This window comes from Rhea americana, unplaced genomic scaffold, assembly GCF_003343005.1.
Source record: "Rhea americana isolate MKP2758 unplaced genomic scaffold, rheAme1 scaffold_49, whole genome shotgun sequence".
NCBI lineage: Eukaryota > Metazoa > Chordata > Aves > Rheiformes > Rheidae > Rhea > Rhea americana.
This window is the reverse complement of record NW_028186634.1, coordinates 629,784-644,475: the sequence shown is the minus strand read 5'-3', so window position 1 is coordinate 644,475 and position 14,692 is coordinate 629,784. Positions and strand designations below refer to the sequence as shown.

The 14,692-nt window shown below is 36.1% G+C and overlaps 1 protein-coding gene across 2 annotated transcripts in view; it reads right to left on the bottom strand.

Annotated features, from left to right (window-relative positions):
* The window catches only part of UEVLD (UEV and lactate/malate dehyrogenase domains), a 17,693-nt gene extending 3,001 nt beyond the window's left edge, over nucleotides 1–14,692 (bottom strand). The window contains exons 1-12 of one of the 2 annotated variants that reach the window (XM_085317119.1): nucleotides 14,626–14,692; nucleotides 12,672–12,756; nucleotides 12,307–12,369; nucleotides 11,226–11,389; nucleotides 10,066–10,201; nucleotides 8,608–8,729; nucleotides 7,860–7,965; nucleotides 6,100–6,270; nucleotides 4,963–5,136; nucleotides 4,318–4,402; nucleotides 3,587–3,710; nucleotides 1,995–2,155 (exon numbers count right to left, since the gene is read on the bottom strand). In XM_085317119.1, coding sequence (XP_085173245.1) covers nucleotides 1,995–2,155; nucleotides 3,587–3,710; nucleotides 4,318–4,402; nucleotides 4,963–5,136; nucleotides 6,100–6,270; nucleotides 7,860–7,965; nucleotides 8,608–8,729; nucleotides 10,066–10,201; nucleotides 11,226–11,389; nucleotides 12,307–12,369; nucleotides 12,672–12,756; nucleotides 14,626–14,667 — 1,433 coding nt within the window. In that variant the 5' untranslated portion in view covers nucleotides 14,668–14,692. Of the gene's footprint in view, nucleotides 1–81; nucleotides 2,156–3,586; nucleotides 3,711–4,317; nucleotides 4,424–4,962; nucleotides 5,137–6,099; nucleotides 6,271–7,859; nucleotides 7,966–8,607; nucleotides 8,730–10,065; nucleotides 10,202–11,225; nucleotides 11,390–12,306; nucleotides 12,370–12,671; nucleotides 12,757–14,625 lie in introns of those variants that run through there. The other variant, XM_085317118.1, reaches the window with a different exon arrangement.

The following is a 14,692-nucleotide window of genomic DNA, read 5'->3' as shown; positions in this document are numbered from 1 at the left end:
GCCCCGGTTCACTGTCCCTCCTGCGAGGGAGCAAACTCTCAGTCTTGGAGACCTTTCAGAAAAGCCACGTTCTCGCAACAGTTTCTGTATCAAAGAGTAGCTTTACTTTACACTATGACTACCATGTTAAAAAAAAGTCCTTTATAGTGCAGTTTGTCTGTAAAAAGTATTTCTGAGAATTGTTTTTCCATGACAATGTAAAGCATCATTTATTACTGCCATTGGTCAAGCTGTGGTCCTTTGGTTGGTTGTGTGTTTTTTCCTTTAAAAATAATTACTTTTCTTCTAAACAGGAAAAAGACAAACATCATCACATGATTAAAAAAAAAAGAAAAAGAGCAGCTTTTAACAATTTAAACCATTGATGAAGAAAAACAAAGCTAAACACCTAGATTATTAAGATAATGCTCCATAAAATAAAACACAACACTCCAAAAAACAATGTAGCAACATTAATTCCAGAAAGTTTTTTTTTTTTTTTTTTTTTTTTTTTTTTTTTTTTTTAAGAAAAATCCAAGAGTGCAGCCATAGGGGTTTTTGGCTTTCTCCAAACAGAGAAGCTAAGTTCATTTTTGTCCCATCATTGAATATCCCCAAGAAGGAAATTTGAATACATCATGAAAAATCAACCAATTTAGAAAAGTTTCATCTTAATTCTSAGATCAGTATAAATTCAGCTTTACTTCCAAGTCTGGCTCTTCATAAGATATAAATGGAAGGCATAAAGGAATAGGTCCTTAGCTCTCCCGAATATCCTACTTTTGCTTAGAAAGCTTCATCAGTAATTAAACAATTGTACCTCAAAGCTTAAATATAGAATGATGCTCTTAAATGTCACGCAGCAGGCATGGAGTCTACATTTCTCTTCTGCTGTAGTTCTCTTCTGCTGCAATTTGATGCTGAGGCATAGTCAAGACGAATACAATCTTTTCTTATACCAGTGCAATGAATCAAGATAGTTTAGAACAACAAAGACCCTTTATATTAACACCATATGCTTTTTGATTTATCTAAAATCAGCATCCTGCTTTTTCACTACTTCCTTGGCCTCCTGGTGAGAGGTTACAGAATCAGTTGCCTTCTCAATTAGCCATATTCCCCTCAGTCTAATATAAGGTCTAWTGATATCAACTGCCTTTSGATSAAGGCCTGAACTTCAGATACTTCTGCATTACTCAACCCTCAGATTTTCTTCTTTATTCCATTCCTAATMCCAGCTCYTCCCTGTTAAAAGGAGCACTTGCGCCAATGCTACACGGGGTACAAGTGCCACATCTATAAACCAAGAACTGTAGATGCTTTAGTATTCTAGAAGTGCTCACAGAATAAGAACAAGTCATGACAAGAAAGTCTCAGATATCATTAAACAGAACAGAAATTCCTATGCAAGTCTGAAGGATGCTAAGTCATGCTTTTAATCCTTCTTTTTCCTAGTAATATGCAAGAAAAGAGTCCATTGACATCAGAGTGCCTGCAATAGGTATGAGAGATCAAGTTACTGGATTGCAGACCCTGCCGCCCTGGTGAGCTGGAGTGTAACCATATTTCTAGGCAAGCCCCTTACGCAGAACTTAAAAAAAATGGAGGAAGAATCCTAGCTGGCTCTGCACACTAAATTTAGTTTCAAAGAAGCTGGGTGAGCTGCTGGCCTAGTATCTGTGTCCTAATGAGGTGCAAATAGCTGTAATAACCCAAGAAGGRGGTCATAATTAGCAACAAAAAATGTGCAGGCAAAAGGCACCAAATTTAGGTAAAACATTCTTGCCCTCCTATTTCTGGCTACCAAAAAGTTCACTTTTAAAGTAAAAATATTCTGCTGTGCAATGCAGCCTGTATTATATAATTTAACCAAACCTTCAAGAAAAGGAAACAAATTTTAAAGTAAATCACAAAATTCTTGTTTTAGATAGAAATCCATATATACTTGGCAACACTTTCTGCATAGTAAACCTCCAACTTTTGTGAGCAGACACCGTAACTTCCCCTGTGCTTACAGTTTCAGTTGTTGCTGAAGATCATGAATTGATGCAGCACTGCTGCGCAGTTTCTCTAGCACTAGTGGATCTTCTTCTAGTTTGACCAATTCAATTACTCCATTGGTTCCCAGAATACAAGGTAGACTTAAAAATACTTCACTGTTTATATTATAACATCCCTGAAACAACATAGAAAAACACTGTCATATAGAGTTACTTGTTATTTCTTCTCTGTCCGTAGTCTGAAGTATGGAATTACACATAATAATTTGGTAATTTTATTTAAARGTATTTTATCACACAGCAGATTTTGTTTTAGAATACATCAAATTGCAATTATGATAGATCCTATGCAACGGACAACTGTTTAGAATCTGTAAAATATTATTGTATAGTTTAAACTATAAAACTATGCCAYATCTGGAAGGGTTCTCCCATATGAATATATCAGACTTCCACAGTGCAGACAAAACATACTACAAAATACAGTTTAACCAGCTTCTTAAGTAGAATAAGCAGGAACCCTCTTTTGTTAGTACATAGGAATCATTAGTTTTCTTAGTACTGAAGAAAATTTAAAAAGGCAGCCTAAGAAAGCTATCCTGGGAACATTTCTCAAGTATTGATCATATAATCATTCTGTGAGAGACTTTATAAGACATACAGCACTTTAATTCAAATTTTTATCGTACTCTTAATATTTTTTAAGATATACGAAATAATATATGAAATATACATGGTATATATGAAATTTTAGGTTCTGCAGATACTCTGCAGTTTGAGAGACTTGTCACTCCTCTACATGTGCATTTATTTCATAAACAGTTAAAAACTTTGCTTGAAAACAAGATGATGAAATTAGCTATGCTTGTTTGTATTTGATAAATAGCCTTTTGTGCTCACTGAACACTATAAAACACCTTTCTGAAGCTTGTAAATAGAAGTGACTGATGACTGATTAAAAGTTTCTACATGTTTTTTCTCATGTGAAATGACTTAATGCTTTTAAGCAAGCCTCTTAGGATAAAAGTTAAAATTGTAGACTAGACCTTGTTTAAAGTTTAAACTTTAAACTAAGCTAAATACAGGTTAGCTCTTCTCCTCAGAGTAGGGAACCAAGGAGAAGCAAAAGCAGCTGTTCCAAAGTTAGTCATATAAAAAACTGTCAGAAAACCCATTTTAAACTTTCATAAATGATACTGCACTCTTTTGTCTCTCTGGAAAAAATCATTATTGAGTTCAATACTGAGTACTTGAAAACTGTGACACACACATYACTCTTCATTTGCCAGTTCTGACTATTCYAGGGGAGCTGGTCAGCAGCCTTGAACAGTGGGGAGCTGGTCTGCAACCCTGAATATGTTTTCCCTCTGAGCTCTTGTATTTTTTTGGAAAACATCCACTTTTAGTATTGATTTCAGGTTAACACAACCATTGATTTTTGTATGTTTTTGGATTGGAGCTAAAAGCTGTTGAAAGAAAGTAATSAAAACAGTGCTACTTCAGAACTGTTGCTTTAAGTTGAAATGTCTATGCTTTTACAATTAATGGTCGTATCCAGTAATAATATCATTACAGTGTCAACTGAAAGAGATATTAATAACACTTACCTTTGCCAGAATGGATATAGAATGAACCTTTCTTTTATCTTTCAGTATACTGTCAATCAGATCAGCAACCGACAGCCCAACAGACCATGATCTCTGACCTTTTCCCTTTAGAATTTCCAAAGCTCTACATCATAAGGAAAGGAGGAAAAAACATAATGTTTAGATTTTATTTACTTTACTTGTTCCTGTTGTGGTTTATATGTAAAACTCTAAAGACAGATAAGTGTGCCACATGTACCATATAACCATGATTCACTGTTTTAAAAAACAAGAGAAGAGATTTGAGAATTGCTTTAGAGAACTTTATGCATCTTCTACTTTTAGTAGTAACAGCTCCCTTTTCTGTCAAGGGGTATAACTGATATGTGGCAAATTTAATCTGATAAATTGACCCAAACTTGTATTTCACTTTGAAGTAAACTCCTTCTGCATAAGCTATGAAAAAAAAAAGAAGCTAATATGCTAGAAGGCTTGTCTACTTTTTTACAATTATACTAGTTGCTCTAACATGATAGTGTTTATTCTAAAAAACTTGTTTTCCSTTAGATTACCCTAGACACAGCATTACTACCAAGAACCTCAGAAAATCAGTGGTATTATTATATACATACATATAAAAATGAATGACACTCAGACCTAAAGATATGTTATACTCTTTACTGAAAAAAAAGCCTGCAAACCCAAAGAGTCAAAATCTGAAGGAAAAAAAAATAAGATTATACCAGTGTTACCTGTTAGCCACTTTCTCCCTTGAGTTGCGAGCAGCCATTGTTTCAATYTGGTTTGCAGCTGATTTACAACTGGTCCATGAAGGCACTAGACAGAACCAACCAACATCTAAATGCACATCTAGTGACTGAACAGCGACTAAAATGGGTATCAGAGAAAAGCRTGGGAGGAGGAAATTGAAATTCCAAACTTTATTCTTCCCCCACAACAACMCAGATTTAGCTGATGAGCTGATAAACTTCTCTGCACTGCCAAAATAAAATATATAGTACCTAGCCAGAGACATTTATTTCCAGAAAGAAGTAATGTGTAAAAAATCTTAAATTAGCAGTAGCCTACCACATATTTTACCACGTTTCCTCCTCTTTTAGTACCTCTAATCTATGCTATTATACCAAACTAAAAGCATTTGAGACTGTATTTTCTATAGTCTTTTCTTACAACATGCCAAGTATTTGTGCCGCCACTCCAGCTTTAAAATCCTGGGCACACACCAAAATCTTACTGTTATTTAAAATTATTATTATGAAAATTCTACCACTCTGCTTATGACTATCTTGATTTATCAGTATTCATTTATTTACTCAATCAGTTAAATGTACTGTCAGTACATTAAATACTCATAATCATAATATTTTATCACTTACCTTTGTCTTCCCCTTGTTCACCAACAATCCAAGCATCTTTTCCCAGCACCTCTGCTTTCAAAAGGTTTGTGAGAATATACTGAAATCTCTCAGTATCCAGATTGCCACCTATTCCAAGAACTCTGCTTTTGGGAAATGCACTCAGCTTCCACGATACATATGYCATTATTTCAACTATATGTGAGAGAAGAATAGGTTGACAATGAAGTGTCACTCTCTGAATTCAGCATGACAGCAGCAAACTATTAAGCACAATAATGAAAAACTCAAAAGCAGGCATGTAAGAGCTTATCAGTAGTTTATTCCAAACTAAAACACCAAGTCAGATGGGAGAGGGTGAGGAAAATTTACATCTTGTGTAAAGTTCTTGGAAGAGTCAAGAAGTTAGTGTTCTTCAAAACATCTACACAGACTGCTTTAAATGACTTAGAAAGGGAAACTTCAAAATGAGTAACCATCCTTCCCTCCACCAAAAATCTCACATGCTTCTAAGTTTCATTCAGCCAGTATTTAATTTCTTTTCATTGGGCAAGCTTTCTTTTCTCCATATCCACAGCTCTAAATGATAGGAAGAATTGAAAGCACTTGAGAAATAAAAAAGGGCTAACAATGTTTGTTTTAAGTGCATTTACAGGGCAGGTAGGCTCACATCTACTTCCTTCCCTTTATAGGTAGTGTTCCAGGTTCACCTTAACTCAAAGTATCACTGCCCAACAGATGCATTCTTTCTACCAGAATACAGCCACAGTATTTACTAGCAACACTGTATATATTATTGGTCTAGGAGTCTGACCATATGGCTATGTTCAGAAGACACATACACCTAAAACTCACAATTAACAAGACTACAGCCAATGGGTGCTAATACTGTAAGTACAGTGAGTTTTAAGCTACATACAGAAACATACAAATATACATACCTTGTGTATCAAAGTATACTATTATTTTCTTTATCTTGGTAACAGTAAAGGAAAAAACCTCAAAGACAGTGTCCTGCTCTAGGCTGAAAAGGAAAACTTCTTTCAGAGTAGCAAGTGTTTATGACTAAGTGGGTGTATTAAGCAATAATGTATTTTTAAAATGGACCAAAGAGAAATTCAGAGATAGACCTTTAGGTGAATGTAAGTATCAATTTACCTGGATGAGAAGCAACAAGCAGAACACTGTTCTGACTGTAGTGTGATATTGCTGGGATAATTCCTCTGAACAGAGCCACATTGCTTTGTATGACATCAAGGTAAGTCTGAGCATTACCCAGAGAGTTAACTGTAAGTACCACAACTTTTGAATTAGCTGAAGCAGAAAAATCTGAAAATGTTAAAAAAAAAAAAAAAAAAAAAAAAAAAGAAAAAAAAAGAGAGAGAGAGATCTAAACATTAATGTCATTTTATCAAATAATAGAAAAATTAAGGTTTGGATGCAAAACAAAGAACAACTTTCAATGCTAAACTGCTGCATCTAGCTCAGTTTAAGAATTCTCTCTCAGCCCACTTCCCCCAGTGAACAATTCTGGGCACTTCCACAGCACCTGTCAAACACAGTTATCCCACAGAACGACTTCTCCCATTTCATAGTAGGCAAATAGAGAAGGGAGAATGCAATTTGCCTAAGGTTACAGAGCAAAGACTAGAAAACATCATTTTTGACCTATAAGCTTTCCAAAGTTGATTTCCTTGGCAAAGGAGAAATAAAATAAATACATCCATGAAAAAATCTCTTTCATTTTATTATGATTTTTAAAAGAAGGATTCATCTCCCATCCCCCTGCCTGTTTTGCCCAGCTACTTGATGGAACCAAGTTCCATTACTGCAGCACCCAAGCTCTGTCCTGCATTCTGGGCACACTTCATTCCTTTAGATAAAGTTCTATATTCTTYTTGTTCTTTTAGCTCAATCAAGAATAGGTAGGCAACCCTAAGTAGTGCTTCACAAGCCTACTTATTAATTACCTAAAAGATCCTTAACTATTAACCCAAAACAATACACTGTGAAATTTGCTGCAGAAATTTATAAGCCAGTGCTGCCTTGAGGTCTTAACTCTGAATAGCTGAGTACCACACAGATATAACATAACCAATCTGATTGTTACACCACTTTTGAAACTATCTGCAGCCAAAGCAGAGGCCTAGTCCACCTACAAACTGGAAGCATACTAAGCAAGACATAATTAGTACTAGCTTGCCTCAAACCTAGACAGCAGCACACTAAAATAACAGGTGACAGTGTATAAGTATTTTGAAACATTGCAAGGCTACTAACAGCCTAGCTAACAACACTGTATAACCTTTTTGTAACACAGTCTAACAGAAATATATAAATAATAGGTAACTACAAAGGGACAAATGGAGATTTGTGGAATAGCTGCAAGATCAATGTACAGAAAAAATGTATTAGTAATAAGATCTGCAAGATAGGAACAAAATATGTCTAGGGAAGTGATATTTTGAAGTTTGAAGCTGGCCTTATTTATCARTCTTTCAAACAGTACTGTCACAGCTATCTATAATTCCCTGATAGACATATACATATATATATTTTTTTTCATTTGCTTTTTGCAGCTGCAACACTGAAGTATTAGCTCAGTGTCTCATTCTCTGCTGTGTGTCCAGTTCCAGTGTTGGCTGTGAATCTTACCTTGGAAGTAAGACTCATGCACCTCTACAAAAAGAATGAAAAAAGCCTGAAATAGAAGCAATGTAAGCTTCACTGAACCCCCCCTTTCCAGTTTTGCCCTGGAAAGATGMAAAGTGAGAAACTAACAAAAGATAATGGCATCTTTTTAAAAACATGGCTATACGTCAAAGCCTCTAACTCCCTAGGTGTCCTGTCCTCATTAAAATGAGCACAATCACAGAGAGTACTGTATTAGCTTCCATTCCAATGAGAAGAATTAGTACCTTTGCTGATCTCTACATTTGGCAGAGAAAATATCTCCAAATCCATGGTTCCTCCYTTTGCTGCACCTTCAGAAAGGTCCAAAAGAACCACCTTGTCTGCAGCACCCTATATGAATAAGAATAATGCAGATCAACAATTAAATATGGCAAAACTGGATCAGAGCAGGAGGAGGAGGGGAGAGAAGATAACACAGAAGATATTTTTCCTTTTCAAATGTTGTACTACATTTAAAACAAGCAATATGGGCAGACCTCAAGAAAATTACCGTCAAAACATACAAAAAAGAATAAGAGAGTTTGATCAGTTTAATTGGGAAAAAAAGCATCAATAAACAAATAAACAAACTGCCCTATAAAACCTTCCCTGAGAAGTTATAAATGTTGATATTACTGTTGTCTTTGAATGTGTAATTGTGATGAGTACAGATCATCTATAGAATATCCTTTCTAGGGGGCTAGCAAATCCCAATTGTACACAGACTACAGCTTTGGCAACAACTCTTTAATTACAGATTCTCAAAATAAATGAATTCAATACTCARCCTCTCATATTCAAAAAGGTGATGGAGGAAACAGGACAGAAACTAACACTTCTGTTCTGCGTGTCCCTCAATTAACTGAAGGAAAGAGATAAACCATGACAAGACTGTTAAAAATGCTAAGTCAACTTCTGTGCAACAGATGCTAAGCCCTAGCTTGGAAGCTCCTGTATTAATCAGGTATGTTGCTATTCATAATAATCACGTACCTTTGCTGCCACTGCTAGTACACAGGCCATGCCAAGATCTCCASCTCCAACTATAGTAATTTTCTTAAAACATCTATCTTTGTCTCCACCAATTTTACCCTTTGATTTAATGTCAGTCTCTCCTATAATTAAAAAAATTACAAAYTTAAGTGCTGGTCCATACTGTATCAATATCAATAGAAGTATTGTTGCTTCATAAAAGATCATGGCTGAGCAGGAGTTAGGCCAAAGTACATATACTTCAAAATAATGGTCAAGCCTAGCTAGCTATGGAAAATTCACTGTAACTCCYACCATGTAAAACAAATTCCTCTCTGGATAGGAAAGTTTTCTCCTTAAATGGAAAGTACAAGCAAAATATACTAAGGAGCTAGACGCTAAGATCATACAAACAGTATTCCCTTTGCTACTGTTACAAGTATGAGTATATACTGTGGGCAGAAAATCCGTRAAAGATTTCAAATTTCGAAAAGATGTGCAAAATAGAATGTGATTAAAGTATGATGATCTGAAGTTGCTCATCCAGCGCAGCTGGTAATGATTCTTAGTATAATGCATAAGAGTTTGTAACAGAAAAATTATGATTGGTATGAATGAACTACAAATGGAAAAGTATACTGTGTGCATGTGCTCACAAACACACGCATGCAATTAATAGAAGAAACAGCAGAACAAGAGTTAAAGGACAAGGTTTGTGCTAATCGCTACAGACTAGCATACATGATTTCATTAAAAGAAAGAAGAAAAAGGCAACTTGAAGAAAAGATGTCACRATCATGAAGAATAGGACTGGGACCATAAAATACCCAGGTAAGGAAAACAAGAAAACTGTGAGCTTCAGGATTTTTGCCTAAAACTTACACTGTGTGAGAGAATATGATATGGCAAAATACGCCAAATAACATTCCTTCTGAAAAGTATAAAAGAGAAGTCCAAAATCAGTTCGTCACCACCAAAGAAGAATCACGTAAGAAATGTGATGTGAACTCAGCCAATTTCCCTCATCCTCACTGTTGTGCATGAGTGACAATGGCCAGAGGAATTTGGGGACTTGTTACTGTAGATCTCATTCATTCATAGTTTCACATCTATGAGAAAATGTTTATGGATGGGTAAAATCAACTTGTTTATGATAAAGTCACCTTTCCCTTCCACAAGGTATCATATTGAGTTTTGTTACAGCATTTCTAACAATCAAGCAATACTAAGTCTACAGCATTTTTCATCAGTCTTAAATGCAGATACYGAATATAAACTGCTTATCGGAATAAAGACAATCTGAGCTCTCTATTCAAGAAGAGACACTTTTAAAATAAACAAAAAACACCAAACATTGGATATGCAAACACCAGAAATCCAGGCATTAAAATTATGTGGGTATSTTTGTGATATAAAGTAATAACAATAAATAAATACTGTCTAAGAACATTATAAAAAAATGTATGAAAAAATCCATACCTTCCGTAATTTTTGCAATGTAAGAGAGGAGTTCCGATTGCCTCGCTTCATCAGAAGATGACAGTGAATACAAAGGGAGCTCTTCCTCAAATTTTGCAATCATTTCCTTGATTAATCCAATGACAGTTGATTTAGGCTAGAATATAGGAAACAAAATATAAAACGGTTGACTAGCTATTTCGCATAGTTACATCAGCTGTAAATTGTAGTAGTTCATAACGAACCACAGAGTAACTACACAGAACCACAAAGCAGAGTAACTATACAAAATCTAATCAAATTATAGAGACCTTTCACACTTATATAAGCATTTAAGCTTATTGAAGCATCACTTTTTGAAGAGGTACTTTTCAAACAGGAGTACGGGACAACTAGGATTTAAATTATCAGTGCAACTAGATTTTAAAAGCTTCACTGAACATATGGAAGCCTTTGTTAAAACAGTATTCAATATTATAAATGGGACAAATTGCAGCTAAAGGAAAGATAGTTTCTCTGTTAGCAGATGAGCTTAATTGTCCAGATTTTTGGTGATGTATTCCTTCTTTGGGCAAAACGCACACTAAGATCAGTAGAAATTTTAGCAATAGAAGCAATTTCCATGGCAATTTCTACACTAATAATGAAAAAATCCATCTGTTCTAGAAAATTTGCTTTCATTAAATCAATAGTTCAACATCATATTTAAGTAATTCATTTAAYACAATGTATAAAATATTTAGCAGTAACATTAGTTTTTGAACTTAGGTTCTAATCATTCAGAGAGTTATATCAAAAAGACAGGAATTTTCACTGAACTTCCCAGGGATACTCAATTTGTCTAGGATTATTAGRCAGGATTCACAGGATTCTCAGCTACAAAGGAAAAAGCATCAAATGGACCACATTAGGCATATACTGCTTTGTAACAAAATCAATCTCCTTTTTCTTCAGATTAAAATAATTTTCCTCACAATCACTTCAGACTGGCTGAAGGCTGTAATTTCAAGAAACACAACATTCTACCTCTCTTTGTGTAATCACTACATTTTTAGTATTAACAAACAATGCAGAAGAGAGAAAAAAAAACCCACACTCTATCCATCCCATYCATTGATTTGCATGTGATATCATGCATTATCCCAGATACTTCCCTCCCCTGTTACCTACTCCAGYCTTACATGGCTCCAGCTTTGCAGGTAGGGCAAATAAATCCTGCCACGAGCATCAACATGTTTTCCCACTGAAATTTCCATGTTTGCAGTCGGTTTCAAGAAGCAAATGGGGGGAGCAAAAGGATGAGAATCCATAATCCACAGACAGACAGGTATGTTATATGAATTACCTGTTCAACACAAACCAAAAGCCATTATTATCCTTCGTATTAGAAAAAGGCATTGCAAAATAGGTGTGTAGGCATGCAAATTCATGCTTCACAATAACAAAGAAAATAAGCCAGAGAAATCACTTTCTAGATTCACACTGAACAGTACTTATACTACTCCTGTTACTTAATAAAAACAGACTGGGTTGGATCAAATTTAAGCATAACTGATTAAATTCTGCTTAAGCACAGATTTCACACATCTTCTATTACAAAGTACAAAGAGTTTGCATACACATAGTCTCAAACTCAACTAACTACATGAGTTTTTTAATAGCTAATTGACCTATCTAATAATAGCTTACTTCAGTACTAATGTGTGCATAAAAAGACTTGCTTATGGAGTAGAAGCAGTTTCTGCCAATTCATGCAAAATCCTAAATGGCCACCTTTGAAGAAGGTGTAGTTCAAAGACCAGTATAGGTAATGCTCCAAAAGTTCAAAAGGAACCATATGCAGACTTGTATTCATTCACTTTCTTCAGTATTTGACATAAATTTGTGTAGATTAGCCCTGCGCATACTAGCCAAAATGAAAAAAAGATGCCTTATCTCATACATATACTACTATAGCCTAAACCAGCAATTTAAAGGCATCATTTTCATGATTGAATTTGCCATTCCGCTTTCTTTACAAAACATTTAGGAGTAAAGCTTACTCCCTTTGGTTGCTAGAAGTGAGAAGCGGCACCCTCATATTTTTCCCACCCCAGTCTCCCATCTGGTTACCACAGCAGAGAAGCCATCTTTCCTACTTTAGCCACATGTTTTTTCTAAGATTTTTCTGTARCAGATCAGTGTAGTGTGTTGTTAGGAGCTGGTATTTGAAACATTTTGGATTTTGTAACTAGCAAGGAAATTGCATTCAATTAATCTTACCATACTTCACTGGAACAGTGCCACTAAAATTTAGGAGATCTTTCTGGGACCCATCTTTGAAGGCTGAAATTAAAAATATGGTATTTTAAAAATCATTTTGAATTTCATACAGCAATCCTACCCTCAAAATGAACACACAGTGTGTATTTTTCTTTAGGTATCAAATAYACTGCACCTGAAACACACAATTCTAGAATGTTACTAAGCTTTTTCCCCCACCCTTTGAGGAGYGGGGAATTTCACTGAAAGTTAAAATAAAGATGAGAACACAACTGAAAGATAATTACTTTATTCAGCCTCTATAATACATAAACTGAATTTATGGCAAGTCCAAAGAAGTTTAAAATAATCAAATCACTTCTTACTGTATGTGTTCATGGAGAATACAAAGTTTGGGTAGGTCTTGTTAACTTTCTTCAGTTCTTCTATCGTCAGGTCTCTGAATTTATACTGGAGAGGGAAGAAAGAATTAGAAAAAAATGTTTCACTTCAAAAAGCAATTTCTTTCATTATAGGATATAGGGAGAAGGAATCAAAAGAAGGTAGAAACACAAGAAGGGGTAGCATTTATAATATTTAAAGTGTTATAAATAATTTTGGCATGAAATTAATTCTCAGAGATCTTTCTGTACTAAAAGTTTTCTTYGTTACATGCAACCTAACATATCAGTTGCCTTACCAAAATAGCTTTAAAATTATCACAGGTTTTCTGTTGCTACATGACAACTGAAATTCTGACATCACTCCCAACACAGYATCTTTAAGACACTGTGAATGGAATCTTAGAAAATTTTAATTTCATCTGTACACAATATTTACAAACAATACTTGAATATAAACCCTTTGGAAAAGAGAAATCCCATTATTGACATAGTTACTATCAAAAACTTAAGATCCACCTGCACACATTTTAAAAGCATTTCTTTTGTAAGAATTCCATTTTTGCAAGTGTATTAAATGTGTGAGAAATTAACCTTGGGGAAAATTTTCCATGCTTGAACTGTCCTTGATAGCTGAGAAATTTCATACAGAATAATGCATCCCCACCCACCTCAAAAAAAMCCCACCTCCAGCTGGCAAAAAATACTGAAATTTGAAATGTGATCTGAATGTAATCATCAGTAAGAATAAATTGCTGCTACTTCATTTAGGTGATCCCTGGCCAATCTGAACCTGAACTTCCACAAGCTTGGCAACCTCCCAGACCAGATAGTTGTGAAAAATAATTTGCAGTCCCAGATTAGGACATCTGCTTCACATTTTAGGGAGCCTGGAGGTGATCTGAGCCCCAGCCTAAGCCAATTGCAGCCCTGTGCTGSCTTAAAGACCAGCTCGCAGCATGGAAATACCTGTCCCAGAGTAGTAGTTAAAACCCACAACCTCTTCAGTACCTCTGTCCACCAGAAATAGCAGCAAATCTTCAGCTGCTTTGTGAAATCAAAACCATTTCCCCTCAGCTAACTCCTTTCTTATTCAGAAGGCAAAAYAAGTGAGGCACTTTTGCTAAACATTTTGTTCTTTCTTAAGGACCAGAAAAGCTTTTGTCAGTGGAGTCTGACACAGTCCTTTTCTATTTTCACCTAAAATTAGTTGGTGTACCTAACATTTAAGCATGCGTACCTCAGTTCCACATGCGCAAACGAACATATTCTTACCTCAGAGGAATGCTATGAGAATGAATCCATCTTTATGAAGCATCAACTTACTAACGCAAAGATCATCACCGAAAAGCCCTCGGGAAATTAGTAACTCTATACTCAGAATAAGGTTTTAACAGCATGCAGCACATCATACATGCTACTGTGTCCAGAAACATAGAATTATATGCTGTGTAATGTTAAATTCAGTTCCACAAACAATGTAAATCCTGCAGGTCAAATGGGGCAGAACTTTTTCATAATAGTAACAGTAGTTAACTAGCACAAAATTAAAGACTGCACAGCACTGCCTGCAAGAAAAGGGAGGGGGCCGAGCTGTAAAATTACCGTAGTTCTGCCCCTTCCATACCAGCACTAGATTTTTTTTTTTTTTTTTAATCGTAGCTGCCTTAGCCATCGGYGACCACTTACTGCAGCTTTTACACAGCATATCTGAGACACGCTGCTATCGAATGATATCGAATCACTCCCTCCGTGTGTGTGTGCGTGCGCGTGTGTGTTGCACACGTATGCACGTCACGCCCGCTCCCTCACGACGGGAAGCCGGGGGGAGGGGGGAGGGGGGAGGCGCCTGCACGCGCGGCAGCTGCGGCGGTTTAACCGCCCCCCGGGCGCGAGGCCCGCGGCGCCCCCCTCCCCCGCCCCCCCGCGGCGCGCGCACCTTGGCCAGCTGCTTCCTCAGCGCCTCCTCGCACAACTCCATGATGGCGGCGGCGGCTCCTGGCGGA